We start from the raw sequence: 26,328 nt of genomic DNA on the forward strand, positions 1-26,328 counted from the left end.
CTTTGTACCAGCCATCCCATTATAGTGAATCCAACTTCTGATTGTTGGTCTGTATAGAATTCAATTAATATTGGGGAAATGATACTCAATAAATTTGTGTGTTTGGTGTGTGAACGCTTCAGATAACATGGAGTCCTTAGCAGGAAAACTAACAGGAACGAAAAGGTCTTGGGGATGAAAGGATGGAGCAACCGTTGAGTTGGGGAAAGAAGTCTTCTCTGAGGAAAGCTGGGTGGGCTGACTGGAAGGTAGCCCAAGGCTGTGAGCCAGTCTGGGGGCCCAGAAGAAAAGGAAGGGGGAACCTCACTGGTGCAAGACTTGAGTTCCTCTAGAATGAGGCCTCTGTGTTGTAACTCAACAGTGTTCAGGATGTTTGCACCTCTCTTAAAATTATTCTCTTGTTCGCTAATCTGGGAAGAACTTGCAGACATTGCCCTCACCTCCAGGATAAGATCCAAATGTCGTTCCTCTATTCTGTTCCCAGACAGAACCAGAGGCGATTCACTTTATCATGTGTGCTTTCAATAAGTATTTGTTAGCGACACAAAGCAAATTGCTGTCAGAAACTTTTTTAAAAATTAGGTTTACAATGTACTATGTGGAAATTATCTTGGACTGTCTTATTGACACTTCCATGAACCAAGATTTTATTTTCAGAGAGCGTTCTTGATTTCGTATGCTGTCTCTGTCTTCCTTATATAGATATTGACTTGAACAAGTCTATTGAATGGAGTGCTCAGAATTCTGGAAAATTCTTTTCTCTGAAGAGACACCTTAGTTTTCACTACACTTCATTTCTGAAGTGATGTGGCATTTTCAATTGTTCCCGAGACACTAATATTAGAATATTCAGTCATGTACTGAAGAGACCTCTCTTTCTCTACTCTCCTTTATCCTACCTTAAGCCTTGTGATTTTAATCCTAGACCAATGTAGAATTTAAAGTAAGAAGCAAATCAAAGCAATGAGCAAATATTTACTAAGTGCCCCTAGTAGAGGTATGTAGACTGGGCATATCATAGTGGCTCAGGAAATATTTTTTCGATGATCACAAGACCCATTTTTTTTTTCATTCAGGTAAAAATTTTACAGCAACTCTAGCTGGTGTCAATGACATCAGGTTTCCTCTATTCGATCTGTCCTTTCTTCAGAATCACCTTTGAATATTTTTGTTATAATGTTGCTTCTCTAATCAGAAATCTTCAGTGCTCTCCTCTTAGCCAAGCCTGGGTGCAGCCTGTCCTGCACAGCTTCCATGGCCTGCTGTATTTTCCGTGATGCCTCTGTTTACTCTGCCCCCTTGGCCAGGCCATCTTGCTCAGGAGCCAGGAACACTCAGCATGCACTCCCCTCTTTGTGACCCTGCATGTGTGCTCCTTCTCTTGTAATGCACATTTCCTTCTTCCCTATACACCTGTTCTTCAAGGCTCAGATCAAGTCCTCTTCCACAAAGTTCTCCTTTATTCTGCCAGTGAACATTTGCAGAATTGTGCCCAGGTGTCTGAGATATATCGATGAATAAGACAGTTCCTGCCCTCAAGCAGCATAAGAGCTGAGTGAATGAGGCAGATACATCAGCAGATGATTATACCAGTGCTGCCTAGTCTTTTTCTAATAAAACATAAGAAAATGATAACATTCATCGCTGGCCCCCTAGACTGCTTATAGCTGGCCCCAGGATCCACCTGGCTGCTCTAAAGGTGGAGAGGCTCCCAAGCCTGCCCTCCCTCTAACCTGTTTGTGGCACACCAGCTTGGAAACTCAGGGTGATGCTACAGTATGATAAATGCACAGGTAGGGGTAGGGACAGAATGTCATGGATCTCTCTCCCTGGCATGGGGGTAAGGGAAGGCTTCCTCGGGAGAGGGCTTCAAGCTGAGTCTTCAACGGTGTTGGGTAGCTAAAGAGGGAGGTGGAGTGGGCATGGGGAGTGAGTTTGCCAGAGGCAGCTGCGTGTGCCACTGCATGGAAGAGAGGACATGGCTCAGCTTGAGGGGCAGAGGTTAGATGTGGCTCTAGTGGTGAGCAGGCATGAGACAAGGAGGGTCTTGGGCAGGGGTGGGGAACCTTTTCATGTTGGAAGGTTGCATTAATTTAGTTGTAATCAAATAAAGCTGCATTCAAGAAACTTCAATTAGATAGATTTAAAAATGTACATTATTTGGGAAAAATCTAACTACTATAATGAAAACTATTTATAAATTTTAAAGTTAACTAAATGACTTTGTTGTGTCTGCTTTTTGTTGGAAAGCATTTGAATATTTGGCTGGAGCATGGAGGTCCACAGTTTCAGTTGATCCTCTAGATGGGTATCAGTCATTTGTGACCTTAAGGGCATCTTGATTTGGGTTAGGTAGGAAAATGTAGATTTACAGCAATAAGTAGTTGAAAAGCAAGAAAGCATTTTTCAGGCATGTTGCCAATGGCATGGGTATTCTACTCATTTATCCATATTTTAATTGGATCTTTTTTAGCATCAAGCAATGACTTTAAGATGTCATGTACTGAGAACTCAATCAATTCCATCTGTAGTTCTTTAGGTGCCTTGGTGAGGTTGAAATGCTAATTTGAGTGTGATGTCGTGGTTCTCAAAGTCAGTGAACCTTTCATTATATTCTCCAATTATTATTAATAGGTCTATAATAGCTGTGTATTCTTCAAATAATTCACATCTATCATCCTGCTCATCAATGACCTTTGCTAACTGGGGAAAATGTTCATCCAAAATTTCCTTTTGAAGAAGTGTTTTGAAAAAAAGATAGCTTTTTTTCCCCAAATGCTTGAATTTTTTGTCAGATATCATGTATACACTTAGTTTTACTTCACAAAGAAATATTCAAGTCATTTTGGTTTGACATGATATCACACAGAAATGCTACATTCATACAGAAATCTTCTTTTAATAATTCACATTGCTGATTCTGTCCTTCATAAAATTTAACTATCTGTTCTCACAGAGATAAAATTTTGGCTAACACCTGTTCCTGTGATAGCCAATGCACCTTAGAATGATACAGCAAATCCATACTGAATACCTCATCGTTCCACTTTGGCATTGTTACGAAACTGACAATGCCATGTTGCATTTGCAGGAATATAGTTAACAACACTTATAACTTGTTGCAAAGTGTCACTTAATATAGTAGCTTAAGCACAGAGATTTTGCTGATGCAAGATACAATGAAAAGAAATGAGAGCATCTGAATCTGTTAATACTTTTTTTTATCTGTGCAACAAACCCTTCATGTTTTCCTGTCGTGGAAAGTGCACTGCCTGTACATACACTCACTAAATTTACCAAATTCAGTTCAACTCCATGACTTTTATCCTGAAAGTTGCTGAAGATATCTATACCCTGTGTTTTGTTCACAAAGTGCCCAAAGTTAGTAACTCTTCATAGCAAAGAAAATCTTCTGTTACGACCCAAATAAAGTATTAATATAAAACCTGTGGCAAGTCAGTAGTATCAATTGATCATCCAAATCGATTGAGTAATATGTTTTCCTTTTGAAGTATTGCAGTAAGTTTTTCTGTTAAGTTGATGGCTAATTCATGCGACTGATCAGTTATGGTTCTCCCTGAAACAGGCAATTGTTTGTACTTTGAAACGTTATCAGGGTCTAAGCATCTTATAACTTTGACAATGCATTCTTTCACAATTTCTGCATCACTGAGTAGCTTCCCTTTTTTACCCGATTATATAAGCTACTTTTTAAGTTGCTTCAGTGGCATCATTTCCAGGTCTTACTGGTGCTTGAAAGACTTGTCTTTGCTTTTGCTTTGCATCTTTTAATTTCTGCAGTACAACCTTTCACACTTCTCCCTCTAATTTAAAATATTTGTGGTCCTTATGAGTGTTCTAATGCTGATGAGCATTGAATTTCTTTAATGTTGATATTGCAGTATCACAAAGCAAGCAAATCATCTTATTTTTTTAGCAGAAACAAGATAATCCTGTAATTCCCAATCCTCATTAAAAAATCCGTTTTCTTCCTTCTGGGTTCTCTGGGTCTTCTTTGACATGATGGGCTGTTAAGCAGATAGAATTAAAAAATACTGTTGAGCTGTGCAACTATTCAAATTCCACTTCAAACAGAAACGCAGTGCACTATTGTCAAAAGCTGATAACTGACGGTGTACTTGACCCCCATAAACTCTCGCCGACCAGCTTTGTGTGGTAGTGGAGCCAGTCAGGCAGAGAAGTTAGAAGGAAATCATGAGCGTAGCAGCCATCAATTTAGCCTTTATGGCTTACTAATGTTCTAACTGTGCTGGTCAATCTGGGAGGATTATTTTGTTGAAACTTATTTTTTTCTTTGGTATTTTAAATATGTTCATTTTAAAAATAAAATAAATATATAAAAATGAGCAAAAACATATTAATACAAATAAAAGGATTTGTTCTGTAAAATTCGGATTCAGTCAAAAGGCTACTTTTAAGGACCCAGAAGGCCACATGTGGCCTTAAGGCTGCATGTTCCCCACCCCTCTTTTTGGGTGTTGCTCTAACCAGACTGTGAACTCCTTGAGGAGTTCACATTTTACAATTCACAAAAGTTCACATTTTACAATTCTGTGTCTTTCAAACTGCTGATCACATGATGAGAGCTCAATACAGAGTCACTATTTGGTAGAAAAGTCTCTCTTTACTAGTGACCCTGTCCTGATGGCTGCCATGAGATACGTGAACAGTCTTTCAGGAGCAATGTGAATATGCGAGGTGTTTTCTAGAATTTGTGTAAGTCCCACTTCAGCTGAAAGATCTGAAGGGCTTATAATTCTCTATTCCCTCATGTTTCCAGGACAAGCTTCTGGTTTAGTTTGAAAGAACGCCTCACATGGTTTTTTCATTCTGACATTGGGTTAGTTACTTACCCATTGCCTCGAGCTTCACACTCTCCTTTTTAAAGTCCACCCTGTGGTGCATTTCCAGGGCTCCATGGCCAGCTGGCTTTCTGTTAGGTTCTGCCAGGAGGAGGCACTGGTTGGGGATTGGAAGGCAGAGGCAGGAGAGAAGCTCCAGCAGCGGAGCAGTTGCTGGCGGTTGTTGGCAATAGCTGCAAGAGCAATGGGGTGGGGTGATTCCTGCCTCCAGCAGTCCAGGCTGAGGCAGCAGCTTTTCAGTGTTCCAGAATCAACAGCAATGGTTCTCTGGTGTCAGCAGATGTAAGCTCAGTGTCTCCAGTCCGGGGGCCTGAGCAGCTCTGAGCCTGGGTATCCATCCTGCTCCCTCTGTGCCTTCAGCTCGCTTCTGTCTTTGCTTTGTTGTTTCAGCCCTTCCAACACTTTTGCCACCATCCCCTGTATGATACTCCCTCTGTCCAAGTACCTAGAATAGTTGTTTCTTCTTCTTCTTCTTCTTTCCTCTTCTTCTCCTCTTTCCTCTTCTTCTCCTTCTCTTCCTCCTCCTCCCCCTTCTCCTGACTGGACTTGGCCGATAAAGACATCTACTTGTAGGGATATGTTCAGTTGCCCTAAAGAATATAAAGAAACATCTGAGGCCATGAAAAGATAGCACAGAGTCTGTCATCCAGATACCAATAACTCCAATATTGGCAGTCATGGTCCTGGGTGTATCATGTCAATAGAGGTTTTATCCTATTTGAAATGTATTGACAGAGTAGTACATTGAACTACTTGCCTTGCTTTTATGGATGGATGTATTTCACATACAGGGCTGTTGATCCAGTACCTTTTTTTGTTTGTGTGTTTGTTTTTTTTTTTTTAAGTGACAAAGTCTTGCTATGTTGCCCAGGCTGGCCTTGAACTCCTGGGCTCAAGTGATCCTCTTGCTTCAGCCTCTGGAGTAGCTGGGACTGGCACATGCCCTCGTGCCCAGCAATCCAGTATCTTTTACAAGTATCAAATTTACAAAGAAAGAAAAAGAAAAGAAAAAATCCCCCAAGCTCTATAATTCCCTGGCACACAATTCTCTTCCACTGTGCCTTTTGAGTATACATCAAATACAATAAAAACAAGCCAGTCAGCTTTGCTGGTGTGGCTAAGTCACTTACAAGGGACGAGTAAGCCTTCTAAACCATCTTGGCAGAGACTGCCACAAGGGATAGCCTATTGTTCTAACAACACATGAAAGAGAGCCTGTTCCCAGTAAGGCAATTAGATTCTCTTTTGTTACAGGGTTTTCTTGAAAAGTTTTAGTTATGTTTTAGTTTTAGTATATATTATGTAAAAACCACTGGCCACACACTTAAGTATGGTAAAGTGTTATAATTCCATAATTACATAACATCACAACCTGGTGTTTTTGTGAACAACCTGATAGGCACATCTTCCCCAATGGGGTGAATGTGACAAAGGAAAGGAATCTTTAAAGGGTTCTCTCAAATGGTGATGGTCAAAGGTGTGAGGAGGAAGAATAAAAATAAAAAATAAGAATAATTTATCTCTCTGCTAAATATATATATGATCTTTCATCTGGATGGACCATAATGTCCATGTAGAATTAAATATTATATGTAGTATAATATTGGTTGGTTCCATTTGAATTTTCTCTCATTAATTTCTTAGGCCTCATGTGCCCTGTCTGATTATACAACAGAAATAGTTTTGCACACTGTGTCTAAAACATGCCACAGCTAACAAAGAGTTAATAGACTCTACTGCCCATCCTGGCCCCAGTTTGTCCAGTTTCTAGATGAAAGTGACAGAGTAAAAACTATTTGTCAATTAAAATAAGAGGTCTCCTACCACCTGTACATATACCACTTTAAAAAGCCAAGGAGAGCCTCCTAATGTGATTTCTCTTGAAGCCTTTATGCTGAAAAAAGATCCCACTAGAGCTATAATAGCAGCCAAGAAACCAGAATCATAACATTTATAAATACTCATGGATGATGAAAGTTTAATGCATGGAGAGGGCTGGGGTAGGGAAAAGAGAACTAGAGATCTTGTGCTTGATTTCTTAGAAGCTGACTGCTGTGGGCATGGCCCCACCAGCAGCTATTCACCATCAAAGAGATAAAAGGAAAAGATTCACTTCCTGTGTGTGCTCTGCTTTTAGCTCAGATGTCACTTCCAGGAAGCCTTCCCTGCCCTGAGATGGCCCCATCCTATCTGCTGTCCCAACACCACAAGCTTGTGGCACTGTCCTGTGGTTTAATTACTTACTCACCTCTCCCTTTAGTCTGTGAGCATTCCATGGTTAGGTACTGGCTGCCTCTGTAATCACAGGCACTCAGAAAAAGTTTGTGGAATAGTGAAAATATTTGTGGAAAGAACAGCCACAACACAGCAGCTTTGTTAGGGACAGAATGGTAAGGTTATAGGCAGAACTTCTTGGCTATAATTCTTCTGACAGTGTGAAATAAAGGGCTGGAGAAGGCAAAAGAGAAACTGCAGAAGTAGAGAAGAAACAAAAAGGGAGTGATTAGAAAGAGTCACCATGAAAGAGAAAAAGAAATAGGTGGGACATAGTGGGATTTTGACTGGCTCTCTTCGATGTTAATTAAACAGAAACCATGAACTAATTGGAAAATCCAGGATCATGTACTCTGCAAAGTTAAGACGAATCATCAACCAATTCTAACCCATTCCTTGGAGGTATATATTCCACGGCATTCCAATTTCTTAGGACAAGTAACTGAAATCCAGACTTTCCTGCGCTACAATGTGAATGGTTTGAGACAAGTGTAACTGTATCACCAGATTTCTTTCACAATCTTCCCTTTTGCTGCCAGTTGGAGTAGCAACAAAGTATCAAAAAGCCCCCTAAAGCAAGCAGTTATTTTTTTCTGTTTGCTTTTTGTCTTCTGCCATGAGTGTCCTCCACTAGCCAGAATCCTGGGGGAGTTCTACTATCTTCCTGAATAAACCAGTTGAGTCAGTAACTGAAACTTGTCTTTCCCCACTTTACTTTCTCCTTTGACACATGCATCTGCTTATAGAAAATGAATGTTTTCTTTTCCCTCCTTCACCAAAAGAAAAAACTGGAGAAAGTGGACAGAAACATATCTTTTTAATATTCATCCATTCAACACAATTTTGTCACTTGCTAAAGATGCAAGCAGAGAGGTAGTGTGGTGGGGTAGTATAGGGGCTCTGAAATCAAACAGATCTGGATTTGAATTCTGATTTGATCATTTACTAGTTGCCTGCATTACTATTTGTATCTGCTAAATTACTTACTTTCTCAGGCCCTCAGTTTCTTCATCTATAAACAGGGATAATAGCTACCTGTGCTATTTGGTCTTTTGGGCAACCCTGTGGAAAGGGCTCAGGGGCGTTCCTCATTATTTTGTCAAAGGGCAGTACATTCTTCAACTACAAGAAGTAGTTTGCTTGTCTGTCATTAACAGCACTGTATAGCAAGGCCTAGGATCATTCATTCCCAGGTGATATTTTAGGCAAGATATACCCAACAATGTATCAAAAGTTTTATCCTGGAATGGCCTCAGTCTTCATTGTTTACATCTAGTCATGAAATCTGTCACCAGCTTGCTACTTGGCAATGTCTTTGTCGTGGAATACAGGAAATCTGTCTCTCAGTCTCCCAAGTAGAGAGAAAAGTTGTCTTTGGATATCATGGCTGTCATGCCCAAGTTGTGTCCAAGGTGCTGGATGGTGGACAAACCTCCTTTTGTCTGGTCCTTCTAAACCAGTGGGAGACTACGGGAGGAGTGATGTCATGTGGCTCTTCTTGAACCTTTAAAACAGTTTGACAGTTATGGAGAGAAATCTCATTATGGGAGAGCTGATAAACTCATGCATATTATAGTTGATTAAGGTTATCTTGAGGCCCAAATAATGGACTTTTTCCTGAGAACAAAACCCATTCTGATTGATGTCTCTTAGAGTTTTCAATCTTTGAATTATTGTTTTCTGGAAAGAATCTGTTTATTACTTTAGGAGCTTGGCAGTCACAGGCTGACTCCTTGATCTTTGGAGCCAATTCGCTGTAAATGTTACCTTGCAGGGTTGTTTTAAGGATCATTTGTAGCAGTAAAGATAACACGTCTAACATGTTCCTTGTGTTTGAACCACTTATCAGCGGTGTGACCTTGGGTAAATTCTTTAATCTCTCTTAGCTCATTTTCTCACATGAAAACTAGGGACTGAAATATGAGATGATGCAATTAAAGATCTTAACACTGTGCCTGGTATACGTTAAGTATCCAAAATATGATGTGCCCAAGGGTAGTTACTGTTAGCACAAGTCAGATGGATACTAAGAAAAAGAGGGGCAGATCGCCCGAGTTTTTTATAGATGTAGTTTATAGATATAGTTTTTTTATTTTGGTTCTGAAGTTAACCTCAAACCTTAAGAAACGTGATCGATTACGATATGGGGCTCCGGAGAAAGGGGCAGAACAGCGTGGTGTAGTGGGAAAATCAGGGGCATTAGTCCCCAAAGAGGGAGCACTTAAGTCTTAGCTGTATTTCTTCTTCCTAGTTGCTTAAGTCTGCCCCTTTCCCTGAGTCGCGATCTCCTCAGTAAGTGGGGGATAACGGTGCCTGTCCTGGGGCTGTCGCGACAGTCCGCGACAGTCGGTGAGGTGCCTGGAACTGCAGGGCCTCGGAAGCTCTTGCTGGATTGGGGCCGGGACCTGTCACCGGGAAGGCTGCCCAGGCTGGACGGCCAGGGAACCGGACCCGCGGCTGGGGCAGGGGCCGGCGGAGGCTGGGCAGGCGAGTCGGAGCTGCGGCAGCCCAGGTGGCCAGGTCGCGCGCCCAGGCGCAGGCCGAGGGCTCGCCCGGGCCTTTGTTGGCAGCCGGAGCTGCCTCCGCACACGCTGGAGAGGATTAAAGCCAGATGTGGCGGCGGGGTGCGAGCCAGGCGCTCAGAGCTGGGACCCGGGACCGCGGCGCCGCTCCAGACCTCGCGGTGACATTAAATGAAGGGAGGGGGTCCCGAGTTATATAGGCTGCGCAGCGGCGCCCCTAAGTGACAGCCGGGCGGGCCACTGGCGGGCGCGGCGGGCCGTGCGGGGCGCGCAGTGGCCGGCGGCGCCGCAGCCGGCGGCCAATGGCTGGCGGGGTTGCGGGCGGGGCCGGGGGCGGGGCGGCCGCGACTCCAGCGGCGCGGGCGGAGCCGCGCGGGGAGGGCGGGGCGGCCGGCGGCGGCAGGGGCAGCGGCGGCCACAGCAGCTCGGCCGGCGGTAGCGGGAGAACTGCCGACGCCAGCGGCGGGTGAGGGGCTCCTGGCGGCGGCGGCGCGCGGGCGGCCTGGGGGAGCGCAGGGCGGCTGCGCGGAGGGGCGCGGGATGGAGGGCGGCGCCGGCGGTGGGCTCTGCGGCGCCCGGGTTGCGGGAGATCCACCTGCTCGTAGCGGAGCCGCCCGCGCCGCGGCCCGGCCGGAGCTTGTGCACGGAGAGCTGCTCGCGCCTGCGGTGCGCGGGGCCAGCGCTTGGCGCGGACTGGGCCTCGGGGGCGGGGCGCGGGCCGGGGCGTCCTCCCCTCGCCGCCCGCCCCGCGCGGACGCCGCAGCAGCCCCTGGTGCCGCGCGCCCTCCCGGTGGCCGGCCGGACGCCTAGTGCGTTCCCGGCGCTCCGCCGCGCGGAGGGGCTAGTCGACTTTGGGGAAAAGTGGAGCAAAGTGTGGGTTTGGGGGGGTTCGGGGGGGAGAGAGAGTTGCCCGCGGGACCCGGAGGCCGGAGAGCCCACGTCCGTCGCCCGCCCGGGAGTCGGCGCCTTCGCGGGGCCGTGGGGCAGGTGGGGCGGTGGCGAGGCGGTCCGGGACGCAGAGGCTGGGGCAGCTCCCGCCGAGGGGGCCGGGACGCGCAGCTGTTGCAGCGGGGAATTTTCATGCACGGTGAAGACCTGATGGTCCAGTGTGAAAGAGCACCCCATACCCCCAGGCCTCAGTTCCGTCCGTAGCGAGAAAGCTGCAAGTAGGACCCTTAGGTTGGGTCTCGGTGATTCCATTGAGTGTGCCAGGTGACATCGCGAAGGCGAGCTTTTATGAGCTGGCAGTGGTACCGCTCGCACGCCCGCTTTTATTTCTCGCAACATTGTTTCTCTGGGACACGTTAATTGCTTACATTCCAAATTGCGAAACATAAGTAGTCACAATGTATGGTTTTAATGCTTTCCATATATTTTGCTGTTGTGTTTTTGCTGTCGGACGAATTCTTTGTAAAAGATAAAGAATGACACAGTCGTTGGTTTGAATGTAGAATCTAAATTTAGAATCAAAGAATATGCGCTTTGTAGTTTATGTTTCTTTTTCTGAATGTTATAGTTTTATTTAAGAGGTTGTCCTGACAAAGGTTTCTTTAACCCACAAATGTAAATGTGAAAACACACTGGAAGATGGCATTATGTAAGCTGTATTAAAGAAAAATGTTGACCCTTTTATAAGTGGAAAACAAGTGAATTTTTCCGTAATTGTGGTATATAAAGTTCTGTGGGCTTACGTCATGGATTTTATTGATTCTGGATATCGTGGATTGTGCCTTTCATTCTTCAGGCACCTCTGTCCTGTCTGTGGGATGCTGATTAAGGAATATGCCAAATGTTTAGCAAAGTGTTCTCAGCCATGGACCATACTGAATCGTTCAGAGAACACTCTAAAATAAAATAAAGGTTTTGTATCCAGTAATAAAATGCAAGACTGCAGCCCTTAAAGGACTGTTATAAAAACAGATTTCAGTCGAGGTCTAGAGTTGAAAGTTCCATTTATCTTTGGGAAGGTGAAGAAATGACTAGTAATTTTAGACACTGCCTTTTTTTGTTGTTGTTAAAGATTAAAATGTGTTAAGTGATAGTCTCAGAGAATATTAAGGTGCTAGATTAATATTTTTACAAATATGGACACTAATAAAAATGTGGGTTACTTGTGTCTTAGAAGCCAGCCTGTGAACTGCATCTCATGATTTAAGAGCATGTAGATCCTTGGTTTTACTCTTGTCTGGAGACTTCATTCACTTGTGTTTTGCAGTTAAACATATTTGGAAACCCTAATTAAAAATGTATGACTACATTCTTACTTTGTAAAACACTCTTGTATTTTTCTTGCAAAATTTCAGGGCTTATTAGTAGAATTCATTGTAGGTATCTTCTCTAAACAACATTGTAAGTATCTTCTTTAAATATTGGATCCAGAGTTTAATAACTTTCAGGATCCAAAATTTAATTTTCCTTATGTTTTCCTTTATTATGAGTAGTATATCAATAGTCCACTTTGATTTTAGAGTTCATTTACTTTTACTTGTCTCTATGCATTTATACTGAATCTTACCATATAGGCTTTATTTGTATTTAATAAAACTTTTAAAATATCCTTTATTTTATGATTCTGTGCTTCTGTATTTCCCCATTATTATTAATTGAATGTTTACTCTATATACTTTTTAGATCCTTTACTAGATCAAATTTTTTTCTGAAGATCAGGCTAAGTATATAGCAACTGAAAGTTATAAGCATTTTTATATAATGCCGCACCAGGATTAAAATTTCAAATTGTAAAATTCACTGGGTTATGACCTCTATTTTTATAATCAGAATTCATTATTAGATGCTTATTGATTTAAGACAATATCGTCAACACTTTATGGAGTTTAGTTAAAATTATAGGATTTTGCTGTGAAGATTTTAATTCTCAACTGTAGATACGGGCATGTTTGATGTTAACTTGTCTTAACATAGAAGGTGAATAAATGTGGTCTTAGGAAACAATGGTGGCTTTATAAGTGAGAATATTTTTGGAGCTCCTTGTGTTCAGGTAGTAAGAGAGGTTAGGTGCTTCTAGAATATTATATGGAAGTTAGAACTGCTGGCCAAGGAGAGTTACCAGGCATGCTTTGGTGGAGGATTGGTGGGGGAGGGATTCGCCAAAGGCTACAGGAAATGAGAAATTTGTGTAAAGTTGAATGTTTAGACTTTGAAAATTTCTATGAATTTTGCAATTTAATTCATAATAGATCTGTGTTTGTTATGGAATATAAAAAATTTTTAAATTTACACTTACTGTTGGGTGTAATTGATATTCCAGGAAGATTCTCCAGTTTAACCTGAGACTTGGAGTATCCCTGGCACTTCTCTTCATACTGCCATGGTACAGGTGGCCTAATTTGAGAGGGAAACGGTGGTAGATGAGAGCTTGGACTGTGGAGTCTGCAAATTAGGGTTCTCTCTCTGGGTTCATTTCCTCATGTGTAGAATAGAGTTAATAATGCCTACCTCATAGGATTTTGTGAAGATTTAAACATATTGTAGACCCAGCACCTAGGAAACATTTAATGAGCTGTAGTGGCTATCATCATCATTATTATTAATACTATGCCCCTATGATCTTTCTTTTCTAGTGGAGATTTCTAGTAATGTTCAGTGTTAAGAAGTAGCTGAGGTGGTAGTTTCTGAATTGGCTTCAAATGGCAGCTTTAATCAGCCGTACTCTTCCACTGAGAGAATTGGCCCTTGGGATCAGTAGATACTTTTGGAAGTACATTAACTCACCCCACTGGAGTGTCATTTAGTATATTGCCGAGTGCATCTTGGCCTATCCCTGAGGCCACCAGGAATCAATGCACATCTGGGAGGGCCTGACGCACTCCCAGGGAACGAGACTGACTACAGACTGAACCAGTGGCTGGCAGTGTTTTTTTAAATACAGTTAACATTTATTGAGAACCTATTGTTTGCCAGGCACTATGCTTAAGTACTTCTAATAACTTCATTTCTTTCCATTTTCCCAACAGCTTTGTTGGGAAATTCCCCAGATTTCCTGAGTTGAAGCAATGCAGAGTGATAGGTCCTTGGTCATACAGTATTCTACATGAATTGCTGCATTTTCTTTTTTCTTTTTTTCTTTTCCTTTCCTCTCCTTCCCTTCCCTTTCCCTTTCCCTTTCCCGTCCCTTTTTTTTTTTTTGAGATGAAGTCTTGCTGTATCCCCCAGGCTAGTCTCAAACTCCTGGGCTCAAGTGATTCTCCAACTTTAGCCTTCAGAGTAGCTGGGACTAAGAGCTTGAGGCACTGTACCTGGCTGATTGCTGCATTTTCTAAATGCTTAAATATTCCCAGCTTATACCCTGAGAATACATTAATCACCGGAAAAACTACGTTTATTTTATGATGATGATAAGTAGCAATAATAACTGTAACCTCTTTATTTTTTATGATAATATGTGAAAGAGCAGACAGGTTGTTTTCTCATTTTGTGGTTGAAACCTCGGGAACTAGATAAGTGACATGCCCGCATAAGTCATGTAAGTAATGACAGGGCTGGGTCTAGGACTCAGTCAGGTCTTTTGACCCTTATGTATTGTAGTCTGTCAGTTTTCTTACCTTTTTTTTTTTTTTTAAACATTACCTATTATTGTGCAATAGGAAACCTGAGGAGAGTGAAGATTATGTTACTCAGGAACCATTGTGTGATCATTAAAGTTCTCATCTTGGAATCTGTGAGCCCCACAACTTCTCTGTTTATATAACTAACCATAACTTTCTTTTCACAGACAAAATAAAAGCAGTGAGGAAGGAATATAGTTTAAACCTTTTTTCCCTGGAGGAGAAGGACCATATAATTCTAGCGTATTACATGAGTAGATGTAGGGATAATCTCTATAGATACAGTTTAGCCCTGCCCAAAGTCTGTTTAGAATGGTGAATAAAAATGAAGATTCTTACATTTTGCATCGCTGAACAGAATTTTTCTTTCTCTTTCCCCCCTGAATAGGAAGAAAAAGGCCTGAGACATCAGCATATGAAGACTGTGAAGACAATCCCAATTGTGAATGGTACCACTGCTGGGCTCCTTCTGCAGAGCATCTGAAATGAACCTTTCTTATTGATTGTTTTTACTGGCCTAGAATCAGGAGTACTGGATTTTGTTGACTTCTGGGTAAAAAGAAAACAGTCCTGGTTATCATCACAAACATATGAATCAGTGTGATGGTGAAATGAGATGAGGCTCCGAAATGGAACTGTAGCCACTGCTTTAGCATTTATCACTTCGTTCCTTACTTTATCTTGGTATACTACATGGCAAAATGGGAAAGGTAAGGAAAATGTCTCTGAAAATATGCCTGAAATGTAGTAGGCTTTTTGTTTTGTAAAGGTGCATAAATGCCTAGGTTAAATACCCTAGCAATCTGCATTCTGCATGCTATCTGCTGGCAGTTTCTTTCTTACCCAAAAATGAAACAGTGTTCTTGGACAGAGGAGACAGGATTTCTAATTACAATGGTATAATGGGGTTTGTTTTCAGTTTCTTATAATTGCACTTGGAGAAACAGATATATGACAGCCAAGTTGAATAATAAAGACTTTTGTTTTGGCATTTTCATTTTTTTACTAAACATAATAAGTGTTTAATAAGCTTTCTTGTACTGAGTGTTGTATAAAACACTTAAAAGGACACAATTAGTGCCTTCATGAAATTTACATGCTAATTATGCTAGTGATTTGGTGCTATGTAGTTAATGATTTAGACTGCATGCATTGACAGATTGCTCCTTAGGCAACAGTATTTAAGAAGGGGTGAGGAGAAATTCTGATTGGAATTTTAAAAAAACATTTAAAATTATGTTTAGGCTATCGAACTGTGTTTTAAAGGAAAGTTACGTGTTCATTGATTAGAATTATATTGAGGGATAATGCATTTCTTTGCTTTTTTTGGAAGAGAAAATATTTGGAATAAATTCCCACCCACACTTTTTTTACCTGTAGCCTTTCTTTTCTGTTAATTTAAGGAATGTTGATGGTGAGAAGGATGGAGGTGTTGAGATGATCGCGTATTTGGTTTGTTAGAGTCACGTTAGAGTAGTCATCATCACCTGGGCTATTTGAAGATGCTATTGCTGACATTATTTTGTTGACTAAATATGAAGACAGCTGAAAAGATTGTTTCATGACCTCATTTTTTTCTGACTTGTGTTTATATCTATGTGTATATATACATATTAAATATGTATATATCTGTGTGGACATATATATGTATAAAATAAGCTGATATAAGTAAAAACATATGCTTCTGTGCTTTAGCAAGTATGATATTCTTTTCCCACTTTTTGTCTTTCTGTGAATTAGGTTCTAATTTTGGGGGGAACTCTTGGTGAGAAATGAATTAAAACCCTGTTAAAGACCTATTTTCTTTGTGTACAAATATATAAATTTTAGATTTCATATGTTTTAATTGTACCAAATGAGAAGACTTAATGAGGAAGAACTTTGAATAGTTAATTTAATCAAACTATTGAATGTCCCTGACATGAACAAAACAAAGAGGCATTAAAAGTCTGCTTATTAAGTAATAGAATTGCTCCATAAGGAAGGTATATGGTGTTTTTTTTGGTCAGGAAACTTATCTATTCAGAGAATTATAGTAATGAAGAAACTTGATCCTTTTTACTGTGTCTTATTTAAGAGATTAAAAGTCTTGGAATCTCCAGTTTTCTTGTTTCTATGCAAAGGCATTATTGTTATTTTATGAATCTGTCTTTAGAATCAAAATGAATTAAAGATATAAAGTTTCTTTTTTTTTAATCCTTTGTGGGAGAAAAAGAACAAAGTTTCTTTCACCAGGTAGTGTTAGGTACACATATACAATGTCTGTTCTTTTTGATCATCACTCTTTGAACAGCTCTGTAATCCTGTGCAAACTTTTCTGCTCTTTCTGCTTAATATTTTGTCCAGACTGTTTCAGGTATCAGCAAAAATTTCTGGTTATGGTTATGTAAAATCTCTGTGTTTAAATTTTGTTGTTTATGCATCCACTCTAACTGTTGAGCATTTGGATTCTTTCTAGATAGCTCTGACGGTCAGACATCCTGGATTTTCCAAGGCAGACCTGATTTCAGATATGTAATTCCAGTATACCCATAAATCATGTGCTCTGAGTTTTTATTTTGAAACTATGGTTTCCATAATCTTTGACATTGCTAGATTAATAGCTTTTAGTTTTCATTCATTCATTGGTCCCTTACCTGTACCTATCCTGTGCCTAGCACTGTATTATGTGCTATGAATAAGAAAAGAAATAAGAAATTTCATGCCTTTGAGCAGCTCAGGGACTGGTTGGGAAAGATTCATGTAAACAAATGTGATACCATCAGATAGAATGGGATAGAAATAATAATAGAGTGCTTGTCTTGTTATAAGCATATTACATGTATTAGCTCATTTAATCCTCATAACAACCCTGGGAGGTATTATTACCTATTTTCTGTAGATGGGGAAACCAAAGCAAAGTGGTTGAGAAACTTACCAGGGTCATTTATTAAATGGTAGAGTTGAAGTTTGAACTCAGGCAGGCTAATTCAAGAACTTATGCTCTTAGCTATTGCTCTACTGCCCGGAAGAGCAAAGACAGAGGCTACTAATTCTTCATGTGCTTCACAGAGGATGTAGAATGTGAGGGATGAATATGAAGGCCATGCCAGGCAAGTAGGGGACAGTGGGCATATCAGGTACAGGGAACTGCATGTGCAGCTACAAGTTCTGAAAGGGAGTAGAGGATTTATGCTTTGGAATTCTGAGATGCTCATTATGACCAGCACATAGGATTCCTAGGCTGTCTCAAGGTTTAGCAGGTAATCACAGTACAGTTCCTAGAAGTACTAGTTTGTCATAAGCTTCATTCACCACTTGGAAGAATACAGGAGCTGGTCTGTGGGATTGGCATAGGTTGGGAGGATGTCTGGAGTCCTGCCAGGGAAGCTGAGGTACAGGGCAGGGTACCCGTCTCAGCAGGGTATATAGGATTCCCATATAAAAATAAGGCAGAATTCCAATTATGTGGGATGGAAAGGTTGAGAAAGTTGTAGGCAGGGGTTGTGAGAGTGAGGCAAGAGTGATTACATGTCTTACTTGCCAGTGGGAGCAGGGCTCCTAATGAATCTCCTACTCTGGTCAGCACAATCCAGAAACTGAGCAAAACTGATGAAGCAGTCATAGATCTCTGTTCATAGGGACAGAGACTGATGTATTTATAGTTCCTGATCCAGAACTTGGTGCTTAGTAAACATTAACAGACATTTGTTAGATAAACGATTCAGCAAAAATATATTTAAAATTTTTTAAAATGGCTTTATTGATATGTAATTTACATGCTATACAATTCACCCATTTAAAGTGTACAATTCAGTGATTTTTGGTATATTCACAAATGAATGCATCCATCACCACAGTCAATTTTAGAGCATTTTCATCACCTCAAAAAGAAATCCTGTACCCTTTTGCTATTACTGTCCTAGTCACCACATCCCTCCCCTCCTCCCCTCCTTGTGATTAGGCAACCACTAATCTTTCTGTCTCTATAGATTTCCCTGTTCTGGGTTTTCATATAAATGGGATCGTATAGTATGTAGTCTTTTGTGACTGGCTTCTTTCACTTAGCAGGATGTTTTCAAAGTTCATCCATGTTGTGCTGTATGTCAGTGCTTCAGTCCTTCTTATGGGGGAATAATGATCCCTTGTATGGATATACTACATTTGTTCATCCATTCATCCATTGATGGAGATTGGGTTGTTTCTACCTTTTGGTTATTATGAATAATGCTGCTGTAAACATTCATGTACATGTTTTTATGTGGACATATGTTTTCATTTCTCTTGGCTGTTTAGGAGTGAAACTGCTGGGTCATATCATAACTCTATGTTTAATCACTTGAGGAACTGCCAGATTGTTTTCCAAAGTGCTGGACCATTATACATTTTTATTTCATTGTTTTACTTCAGTCTATTTGTGTCTTTCAATCTAGTGTGTCTCCTTTAGACAACATATGGTTGGATCATGCTTTTTAAAATCCAATTTGACAGTCTCTGTCTTTTGATTGGGTTGTTTATTCATTCATATTTAATGTTATTGATATAGTTGGATTTGTCATCTTTTTGTTTTTCATATGTCTCATGTCTTTTTTTTAATTTTAATCCACCCATCTGCACACTGATGTCTCGTGTCTTTTTTGTTCCTGTTCCTCCTTTATTGCTTTTTTTTGCATTTATTGAATTCTAAGGTAGCATTTTAATTCCATTAATGATTTTTTTCACTATTTTTAAAGTATTTTTAGTAGTGTCTCAACTTGTCAGAATCAACTTTAGATTTATAGTAGCTATATAAACCTAGTAACTCTATAATTCTAGCAATATATAGAAATGTTACTCCTATATAGTTCTATTCCCTTTTACCTTTTTCTGTGGTATTATTGTTATATATACTGCATCTATTGTTACAAACCAAACAATGTATTGTTATATTATTATTTTATAGATTTTATTATGTCATTATTTCCTTATCCCATTACAGTTTTATTTCTACCCACCTCCTTTGTGTTGTTATTGGCAATTATATGACTGATGTATTTCCATATGATATAGACCCAGCAATACATTATATACATATTATTTTATATAATTGCTTTTAAAATCAATTAACAGAAAGAAGAAAAAATATACTTACCAGTATCCGTTACATAATTACTGTTGCTCTTTGTGTGGATTTGATTCACTGTCTGGGGTTACATCCTTTCAGCCTGAAGAACTTGCTTTAGTATTTTTATAAGGCAGGTCTGCAAACAGCGAATTCCCTCAGTTTTTATTTTGGTATGTCTTTATTTCACCTTTGTTTTGGAAAGATAGTTTTTCTGGACATGGGATTCTTGGTTGTTGGGGGTTTTGGTTTTGTTTTGTTTTGTTTTGTTTTTTTAAGACAGATTCTCGCTTTGTTGCCCAGGCTAGAGTGAGTGCCGTGGCATCAGCCTAGCTCAGAGCAACCTCAAACTCCTGGACTCAAGCAATCCTGCCTCAGCCTTCCGAGTAGCTGGGACTACGGCATACACCACCATGCCCGGCTAATTTTTGTTATATAGTTTTAGTTGTCCAGCTAATTTCTTTCTATTTTTAGTAGAGATGGAGTCTCGCTCTTGCTCAGGCTGGTCTCGAACTCCGGACCTCAAGCAATCCTCCTGCCTCAGCCTCCCAGAGTGCTAGGATTACAGGTGTGAGCTACTGCGCCCGGCCCTTGGTTTTGTTTCTGAGCACTGTGTGTTATCCCATTGCCTCTGGCCTCTGTTATTTCTGCTGAGAAGTCGGCTATTAATCTTCTGGAGGTTCCCTTATACGTGGCGTGTCATTTTTCTTTTGCAGCTTTCAAGATTTTCTAATGTTTGACTTTTATCATTTTTACCATGATGTGTCTGTGGGTCTCTTTGTTGTTTATCCTACTTGGAGTTGGGCTTTCTAGATGCATAGTTCATTGTTTTTCAATAAACTTGGGAAGTATTGTCATTTTTTTTTGAATATTTTTTTCTTTACCTTTCTCTCTCCTCTCCTCATTACACATGTGGTAGTGTGCTTATTGGTGTCCCACATTTCTCTGAGGCTTTGTTTTTCTTCATTCTTTTCTCTCTTTTCTTCAGTTTACGTAATCTCTATTGATCTGTCCTCAAGTTTGCTAATTCTTTCTTCTGCCAGTTCAAATCTACTGTTGAGACTTATAGCATTAGGGTTCTTCAGAGAAACAGAACCAATATATGTATGAAGAAATTTATTATAGGGATTGGCTCATGTGATTATGGAGGCTGAGAAGTCCCACAATCTGCTCTTTGTAAGCTGGAGAACCAGAAAGCCAGGAGTGTAATTCAGTTTGAGTCGAAAGGCCTAAGAACAGGGGAGCCAGTGGTGTAAGTCCCAGTCTAAGTTTGAAGGCCAAGAAGCGGGTGTGCTGTTGTCTGAGGGCAGGATGTCCTAGCTTCCTCCACCTTTTTGATCAATTTTGGCCCTCAATAGATTGGGTGATCTTCTTTCCTCAGTCTGCAGATTCAAGTGCTAATCTCTTCTAGAAATACCTTTACAGACATGCCCAGAAATAATGTTTTACCAGCTCTCTGGTTATCCCTTAGCCCAGTCAAGCTGACACATAAAATTAATCATCACAAGGTCCTCTAGTGAATTTTTACTTCTGTTATTGTACCTTTCAACTCAAGATTTTTCATTTGATTCTTTTTAAAATTTTTCTCTCCTTATCAGTATTCTGTATTTGATGCAACATTGTCATACCTTCCTTCAAATCTACTGTCGAGGCCTGTATCATTAAGTTTTCCTTTAGTTCTGTGAGTGTATTTATAATGGCTGCTTTGAAATATTTTCCTCTTAAATCTGACATCTAATTGTACTCACAGGCAGTTGCCGTTGCCTGCTTGGGTGGTTTTTTTTTTTTTTTTTTTTTTTTTTGCGTATGGGTTGTATTTTCCATTTCTTTGTACATCTCATACTTTTTAGTTGGAAACTGGACATTTTAAATAAATATATTTTAGGGTACTGGGAGTCTTCCCCTTCTCACCCCTGTTATTATTTGCTTCTTTGTTTAGCGACTGGCTAGAGCCGCAGCTCTTGTCATGCTCACAGTCACCTGGGACGACCGTTGTCATTAGTAGGGCTCTCTTCCGCTCTTTCTGAGACCCTACACACTGATTGCAAGCTGATTGTTTTATTGTTTATAACAATTCTCTGAGGCATAAATTCTGCTACAAACTAATCTAATCAAACTGTGGTTCCTTTGAAGAAATAGCTTCTGAAGTCAGTGTCTGAGGTTTGTCTGACCCCAGGAGGGCTCTTCCTAACTGCCTCCCTCTGGAGTTCCCGCCTGCAAACCAACCTGCCCACAGTCTAGGCTGCATTTTCATAAGATCCACGGTTCTCCCGCATTCCCTTCACCACAACTCTCAGGTCTAAACTTCTCCACGTTCTGTTGCAAATGAAGCCCATACTTTGGAAGAGATTTGGAGCTGTTTTATGGCTCCAGGTAAGATTTCTGAGCCAGGGCCCTGGAGGTGGGAGTGGGAACGATGAAAGGCTTTTCTCTGAGTGACACCGCATTTTAGGAGCTGAGCACTAGATGGATGGAGGGTAGGATGTTGAGGTTCTCTTGGCTCTGCCTCTCTGGGTGTAGAACCACTGCCTTACAAGCCCCAGGATGGGCTACCAGGGCCCTAATAGTCTCAGTCCACTGCACCCAAGGTAGAGCCTCCATTCCACCTGCGAGAGTTGGCTGGGATAAGGGACACCCCCCCCCCCCTTCTCAACTGTACTTTCCTGGGACTTAGCCTCAACAACAGGCATCTGGGGACAGCATGAGAAAAGCTGAAGTCCTGCTTCTCCTAGGATGAAATCCCCCAGCCTGGTGCTGGGGAGCAAGGGAGCCCTGTGTTCTTGGTGGCAGTAGTCTCAAGTGGGGTCTCTACCTTATCGTGCTGCTTTGGGAGGGGAGAGAGAGGTTGTGGTCTTGGTTCAAATACTGTACTCTCACCTTTCTCACTGAATTTTCATGGATTTTCTTGTATAGATGATTCTTAATTTGTTGTTTGCCTTTAGTATGATTTCTAGATGCTCTAAGTGGTTTTTTAAAAAATAATTTTCACCAGTTTCACTGGCGACTGGGTCAGCAGAGCTCATGCTGTCATGCTGGAAGTTGAGCTCCATTTTTTTTTTAGGAGAGAGAGTCTCTGTCGCCCAGGCTGGAATGCAGTGGCGTCATCATAGCTCATTGCAGCCTTGAACTCCTGGGCTCAAGTGATTCTCCTGCCTCAGTCTCCTGAGTAGCTGGGAATACAGGCATGAGCCACTGTGCCTGGCAAAAAATATTTTTTAAATGCTTTATTCATTACCATATTTCATCAAATCTAATCAGTTGTAAGTTGTACAATTATTTTAAAGTACTCCTAAGCAGGAAAAGCGATTGCTGATTAAATTATGACACACCATCATGTATAAGACTCACCTGATTTCAGTTGTTGAAATATAGGAGAAAAGGTACATCTTTGAATCAATAGATGACAGTATATTCTCAGAAAAAAAGCAGTGCATGAAAGATCATATCCTGTTAGCTATAACAGGATATAAACTATAAACAAAGCATTTTATTGAAAACCATGGTTCTTTCTTGTAAACAAAAACAGGACAAGTTTTCAGATTTTTTTCCTTTACAGCATAAGCAAAGCTGCTTTCAGATAGAATATAAGGATAATTAATAGTAAGTCTAGGACATGGGGTACGCCATCACCACTCTGGCTTACTGAAATCGTCTGCTTGTGTGTGTGGGTGTCTCTGTGTGCCAGGCACTGTTAGAGGGCTGGGATGTGTTAGTGAACATGTCAGAGAAAAACCCCTGTTCTATTGTAGGGGAGGAAGGAGGGAGAGAGCTGAAAAACAATAAATAAGAACAATTAAACAGTAAGTTGAACAGTTATCAATGTGTTTTAAGAACTTTTTATTTTGAAATAATTTTATTTTACTTGTATAAATTTATGGGGTATAAGTATAATTTTGTTACATTGATATATTGCATTGCGGTGAAGTCACAGCTTTTCGTATATCCATCATTGGAGTAATGTACATTGTACCCATTAAATAATTTCTCATCATCCACCCTGTTTTGAAATAATTTTAGATATATGATAAATTTGCAAAAATAGCAGTGTTCCCTTATACCCTTCACCCAGCTTCCTCCAGTATTAACAACTTACATAACCAGAGTAGTACAATTTTCTAAACCAAAAAATTAGCCAAAGTTAATACAATACTATTAACTAATCTTTAAACCTTATTTGAATTTTACCAGCTGTCCCACTAGCATCCTTCTTCTGTTCCAGGGTCTAACCCAGGATCCCACTTTGCATTTAGTTGTCGTGTCTTCTTAGTTTCTTCCATCATGGGACATTTTCTCAGCCTTTCTTTGTCTTTTATGCCTTTGGCACTTTTGAAGAGATTTAGTCAGTTATTTTGTAGAACGTCCCTTAATTTGAATTTAACAATTTTTTCATGGTTAGATTGAGGTACAGTCAGCCCTCCGTCTACAAGGATTCAGCCAACCGTGGATTGAAAATGTAGTTAGGTCTACAAATGGTTGTGTCTGTACTGAATGGTGCAGACTTTTTTCTACTTATAATACATTTACCTTGTATTATTAGTAATTTAGAGATGATTTAAAGTATATGGGAGGAAGTTCGTAGGTTATATGCAAATACTCTGCCATTTTATATAAAGGACTTGAGCATCTGCAGACTTTGATATCCTCAGGGGACAAGGACAACTGTAATTCATTTTTGGCATCAAAATTATTATCATTATTATTAATTATTTCATTGTTTAAATTGCCCCAGATGTGGTATTGGAAGCTTTTTCAAGTTGGCTCATGGGCCTTTCGACATACCCCTGTCTTTTTTTTTTCAAATTTATTGAGGTGGAATTGAGATAACATGAAATTAACCATTTTAAAGTGAACAATTTAGTGACTGACATTTAGTACATTCACAATGTTGTGCAACCATTGTCTCTATCTAGTCCCCATCATTTTGGAGCAATTTTTTGCTTTCTGGTACCATAATATGCTCCAGGCTTAACTTGTATTTCCCCTACCCTAGCCCTGTAAGCAAGCATTTCTCCAAGAAGCCTCTAGTTGCTCTGGAGAATGGAGTCTTGGTATGCTCGTTCCTACTATGGTATCACCACTTCTTGTCCCTCCTAAAGGATAGAGCAAGAAAATACATGTATGTATATACACACATGTCTGTATCTATTAGATATCTACCTGCATATCTAACAGCTAAACACCATGAGTTCATGGTGATGACTAATTTTAACCTAATACTAGAGTGCTCATGCTAGTCTCTGCTTTTCTTTATTTGTAACTCCTGTCTCCGACAGTAAAAAACATGGCTCTTACTATCCCAATATAGTTATTTATGCTCAATCCCGGTAATACATACAGTAGTTTCAGAATTGCTAACTCATTCCAAGTGAAAAGTAATTTACTAGGATATATTTGTGCACAGTTCTTTTTGTATTTAGTCATGTAATATGCAGTCAAATGCTATTTTCCGAAGTTACTTAGCTTATTTTTTTATCTTAGTCACTTCCTCTTCCCTGTGGTTATGTTATTTATTTATAATACACTTAGGTCCATTTATTACTGTTTGTATTCCATTTTGGGTTTCCCCTATGTCCTGTTTAATTGCAATTGTTTACATTTGCATATGTGAAACATATCTTGATTTTGAGTTAGAGCTATAAAAAAAAAAGTATGCTGAGAGAAGTGTCTCTTCTTACTACTTTTATCCCATTTCCATTCTTCCCTTCCTTCTACCCAGTTCCCATCTATCTCTTGTAGATATTCAATCTCACTATTTCTGTTATCCTCCCTGGATTTCTTGTTGCACAAATTGAGCAGACACATGAACATTTCCTTATATCCTCTTCTTTCTTATACAAAAGGTAGCATTGTATAGATACTCTTTTATCTGTAGAGTATATGTATACTAGCTATACTTTTTTTCACTTAACAGTGTATTCTTGAAATCGCTCCATATTCATCCATAGAGAGCATCCTCATTCTTTTTTACAGCTGCAGAATATCTCATTGTGTTGTGGATGTACAGTAATTTATTCAACCACTCTCCTCCTGGGGCATTTAGGTTTTTATTCATATACCCATTCAGTCAAATATTTTTTAGTGCATATTTTTATCTAAGCATTGTGCTGGGCCTTGGGTAATGGAAATGTAGTTTACAATTTTTTAAAAAAAGTTTAGTTTTAGCCTTAGTTTTTTATCCAAAGCGTGGGAAATCAATAAGTTAATTTCTGGAAAGTTACCACTTTACGTTGTAAACATGAAGTTCTGGGGATAGAATTGATTTGATTAATATTTAGATTTAAATAACTTATTCAGGAAAAATAAATCGTATCTCTCTTTTGTTAATGTATATTTTGTTTGCCTACTAAACTTAATATTTAGTTTTTAAAACCTAAAAATAAAAGGTAGACCAATTTTTTTAGAAGCTCTATTCTATACCTTTCCAATAGGACCTGCAAAGTAACTTAAAGCAAATTGCAGTCAGTATTCATTTTTTAAAGTTTATTTTTCCAATTTAAGAAGTAGTGAATGTTCACATGCCAGGTTTTTTTTTCCCCTCCACAGTTGAGATGATTGATTTTCTGGCCAAGAGGACGAAGAGCTGGCATGCAAATCTATCTTCAGTTTAACAGGTTTAAATGTTTATTGTCTTCAGAGCAGTTTCTGTTCTTTAAGTAATGCTTCAATTTAAGTATAACATACATATAAAAAGTGTACAAATCATAAGTGTACAGCTCTATGAGTTATCACACAGTGGGTATACCTGTAATAGACTCCAGAAGACAATTTCAGCACTACCTGTCTTGGTGCGTACATTGGTGGACAGTTTTTGAGACGTTTTAACTAGAAGTTGGGTCAGCAAATTCTTTTTTATAAGGAGTCTTTCTAATGGTGCTTCTCTGAAAGAACCAGATCTTGGGTTTCATTTCTTTATTGCAGTTTGTATTTAGCCTTCCTGCCTGCCTTTTCCTCAACATTATAGAGTGCTGTCTGTCTGCCCTTGTAATAAGTGATGGGAAGGCAAG

General features: G+C 40.0%; 1 protein-coding gene across 1 annotated transcript in view; it reads left to right on the forward strand.

The window, feature by feature from the left end:
* Window positions 1-14,655: 14,655 nt before the first annotated feature.
* MGAT4A (mannosyl (alpha-1,3-)-glycoprotein beta-1,4-N-acetylglucosaminyltransferase, isozyme A) overlaps window positions 14,656-26,328 on the forward strand; it is a 92,639-nt gene continuing 80,966 nt past the window's right edge. The window contains exon 1 of the mRNA XM_012641976.1: window positions 14,656-14,954. Coding sequence (XP_012497430.1) covers window positions 14,861-14,954 — 94 coding nt within the window. The 5' untranslated portion in view covers window positions 14,656-14,860. The remainder of the gene's footprint in view (window positions 14,955-26,328) is intronic.

This window comes from Propithecus coquereli, unplaced genomic scaffold (assembly GCF_000956105.1).
Source record: "Propithecus coquereli isolate 6110/MARCELLA unplaced genomic scaffold, Pcoq_1.0 Scaffold171, whole genome shotgun sequence".
Lineage (NCBI taxonomy): Eukaryota > Metazoa > Chordata > Mammalia > Primates > Indriidae > Propithecus > Propithecus coquereli.